The sequence below is a fragment of the Triticum dicoccoides genome, unplaced genomic scaffold, assembly GCF_002162155.2.
Source record: "Triticum dicoccoides isolate Atlit2015 ecotype Zavitan unplaced genomic scaffold, WEW_v2.0 scaffold114221, whole genome shotgun sequence".
NCBI classification, from domain to species: domain Eukaryota; kingdom Viridiplantae; phylum Streptophyta; class Magnoliopsida; order Poales; family Poaceae; genus Triticum; species Triticum dicoccoides.
The window spans coordinates 1-3834 of record NW_021179211.1 but is presented as its reverse complement, the minus strand read 5'-3'; the positions used below and the strand labels follow the sequence as shown (position 1 = coordinate 3834).

Sequence of the window (3834 nt, the reverse complement as noted above, 5' to 3'; positions counted from 1 at the left end):
TTTTTTTTTTTTGATTTGTGGCTCCTTTGGCCGCAGCTTAAGCGACACTATCTAATGTTGGTGATGGATTCGGTTACTGTCAGTGTCACCTAGACCTATCTCGGTTGGAAGCCATATCAGTTAGGTTGCCTCCACTAGGTGGGTACTGAAGATTGCTAGCCGGCCTCCGTTGTCGACGAGCAGGATGACAATCATAACAGGTTGAATCGTACGATCCCGCGTTCTCCTGATGCCCTACCTACTGCTGGTGAGTTTCTTGTGTGGTTCCCCATTTTCATGCTGTAAATTTTGCGTGCTCATCTGTTTCCTCTCAACGTTGGAATAAACTTTAGACCGGCCCCTTTAATGGACCGACTTGTGGCCAAATTTGGTGTTTGACCCTTTTGCGACAGTTTAGCCAAATATGGCCCTACTTTAGAATTTTTTTGACATCTGACCCTTTTCCTACCGTCCAGGTCGATGGCGGTAGCATATAAGAGCCTACCGCTGAGGCCCTTGGCGGTACGGGTGCACACCGTACCGTAAATAGTTTCTAAGTATCACACACATTGCCTGTACCCATCTACCGCCAGGCACCTCTCGGCGGCAGGGGTGCACAGGCTACCGCCAATCTGTTTGGCGGTAGGGCTGCACTGCGCTAACATGGATAAGTTGCCTACCACAAAGGACCTCGGCGGTAGGCTGGTATACCCTGCCGCCATCGACCCCGACGGTAGAAAAAGGGTCAGATCCCGAAATTTTTCCGAACCAGAGTCAGATCTAGCTAAACTTTTGCAAAAGGGTCAAAACATCAAATTTAGCCCTGACTTGCCGAGGTCATCCTGTGGCACGGTGTACGAGGTCACAGTCATGATCATCTCTTTTACATGCATTGTATCAAGTACGCCATGGCTACATCCACACGGGCATGTACGAGGATCAACATGTCATCAAAGCACACACTACATCCATAGGAACCCTTGGTGATAGGTTTAGCTACACTCTGTTCAGAATTTTTACTACTGTATATTCTGTTGGTGATGGATTCACTTAGCTCGGTTGCAAGCTATCAGTGGAGATAGAAGATGACATTCTCGACCAGTTGCACGGCACGGTTCTGCATTCTCCTAATGGTGAGCTTTTTGTGAGGTTCGCCACTTACGTGTTGTAATTCTGCATGTTCATTTGTTTCCTCTCTTTGTTTGGCATGAATATGTTTTCCTCTCTTTGTGCAGAGTAATCCTTTGGAAACCCACAAAACCCACAAGTGAAATGTGTAACGTGGTTTTGTTAGAAATGGTCATAGTAGACTGCCTTATGGACTGATTTGCTGAGGTGTTCTTCACATTGTATTGATACACCACTGACACGTCCACATGTGCATGCACAGACGGTCATGATTATCTGCTTACACATGCAAGCAAAGCACACCCCATCCCCATCCACACGAAGCCTCTTCCAGTCTTCCTTGAGTCAACTGTAAGCTTGTTACCATTGGTATATATATGCAGTAGGATGCCAGAATTTCTCTAGTGCAAAGTGCCGTGTAGAACTGTAGACTGATCATGGGCATCTTCCCTATGATTTTCTCTCTATTGGTACTCAGGTCACTAGGAAAGCCAATAGCTCTGGTATCTGGAGGTGTAACAAGCCATCGGAGCCCCGAAGGGAACTGGGCGCAACCATCCCGTGCCGGTGCCACGCTGCATGGCTGCCTGAAGAGCTGCGGCAAGCTGAGCTTCACGTACTCCCTCCGTTCCAAAATAGATGACCCAACTTTGTACTAACTTTGTACTACAGTTAATACAAAATTGGGTCATCTATTATGGAACGGAGGGAGTATCCCTTTGGCATCGGATCCAGGTGCTCGCGCGGGCCTGACTTCAACCTCATTTGCAACGACACCGCTCATCCACCGAGGCTCTTCTTGCGCGACGGCATCACCGAGATGATCAAATTTGGCAATCCTACTTTATTAAATTCAATCTGGGCCTCCGTCTCCCATACCATCCCCATACAACCTGGTGTCAGTGTCTACAACTTGTCTTTGAAACCGCCTGGGAGATCCTTCCATCTTCATTCCATTGCTCTAAAGATAACTGGCTGTGACCTGGAGGTGTACTCCATCGAAGAGAACTCCGTTAAGTCAATCTGTGCAACTGTGTGCCCAGATCCAGAAATCACGGAGATAGTAGCTACGCACAACTGTAATGGCTTTGGATGTTGTCGTGTACACATGGAAAGCTATGCCAACACTTACCAGTTGAAATTTGTCCACATCACAAAAAACACCAGCACGGGCTCGAACAAGACCTCTCCACTGTGGGATAGAATCAGCATAACTAGTGAAGGGCCGAGTGGTTTTAAGCTATCGTGGCAGATAGTTGACCAATCCAACTGTGTTGCTGCCATGCAAAACATGAAAAACTGTGCCTGTATCGGCGAGTATGCCAAGTGCATTGACAGTACAACCAATTCCTGTGACATCGACGATGCGGAGTGCATTGACAGAAGCTATGGCTACAGCTGTATTTGCAGCACTGGTTATTCAGGCAACCCCTACATTCCACATGGCTGCTTGATCGATGAAGGTAACCTTCTTTCCTAATCAGGTGGCCAAATGTGCAGCTGTTGTTAGGTAAATTTTGGACATTGATATGTGCTAACTTCTCACTGATCAAACTAGGGTATAATCCAATTCTGAGTAGAGATGATTGCACCCGTTGGTGTGGTTATACTGAGGTGCCATTCCCATTCGGCTTAGAAGAGGGTTGCTTTGCAATGAAACAGTTCCACCTCAACTGCACAGATATGACATCATCAGCTGGATTGGTCATGTTGGAGGAGAAACAGGTCATCGATATAAATATCGAGGAAGGGACCGTTAACCTCATGAATCCTGACATAAAAGGGGAACATATTGCATCTCAACATGTTCTTTTTCCTATTCCTTATGGGTCATTCTCCTCTGTGCAATGGGTTGCTGGTTATCTAAGTTGTGCGCAGGCCCGGCAGAATATGTCTGGATATGCTTGCGTGAGTATCAACAACAAGTGTGTGGAAGTAGGTGTTGAAGGGGTTGGTGTTGTTGATAGGGGTTATCGCTGCAAATGCTCAGATGGCCTTGTAGGAAATCCATACATCCAATCTGGTTGTGAAGGTACTTAATAACTCTCTAAAAAAGGTTGTATTACATTTAAAAACTGCATGTTACTCTTAGACATTGCATTTTCATTTTTCTACTTGTGGTTTGTGTTACATCCATTTAGGTTTCATTTAATACGCTCATGCACGATTTCACAATTATTGAATGATTTACTATGTTCCATGTATATATATTTTGCTGACTCGTCTTATCAAGATCTCGTTGATTCAGGTATTACAGAAATTAATAGGAAGAAACAGCAGAATCTACTGTTAGGTAAGAGTATGACTATATTATTGTTGCATTTTTTATAAATGAGATAGAACAGAAACTTAAAAGCACTTAACGCCTGCAGGTATAATTGTTGGGCTGTCCTGTGGTTTCGGTGTCCTACTTATGAGCTTCAGTGTAGTGCTTCTCACTCGTAGATGGAAAATAAATGTTCAAAAGCAACTACGGAATAACTATTTCCGAAAGAACCAAGGTCTTCTCCTAGAAACACTGATATCATCTGATGAAAGTGCAAACGAGAATACAAAGATTTTCTCATTAGAAGAGCTGGAGAAGGCAACAAATAACTTTGATCCTACACGTATCATCGGACGTGGGGGTCATGGCATGGTTTACAAAGGCATATTATCCGATCAGCGTGTCGTTGCAATAAAAAAGTCTAAGGTCATTGAGGAGTCTGAGATCAGTCAATTCATCAA

The 3834-nt window shown here is 44.8% G+C and overlaps 1 protein-coding gene across 1 annotated transcript; it reads left to right on the top strand.

Annotated features, from left to right (window-relative positions):
• Positions 1–1544: 1544 nt before the first annotated feature.
• On the top strand, positions 1545–3826 carry LOC119343060 (wall-associated receptor kinase-like 2; the record flags this gene model as incomplete). Its single annotated transcript, XM_037614254.1, has 4 exons — positions 1545–1723; positions 1816–2570; positions 2666–3139; positions 3480–3826. Coding segments are annotated over exons 1-4 (1755 nt in total), but the record flags the coding sequence as incomplete, so codon positions are not given.
• Between the last annotated feature and the right edge of the window lie 8 nt (positions 3827–3834).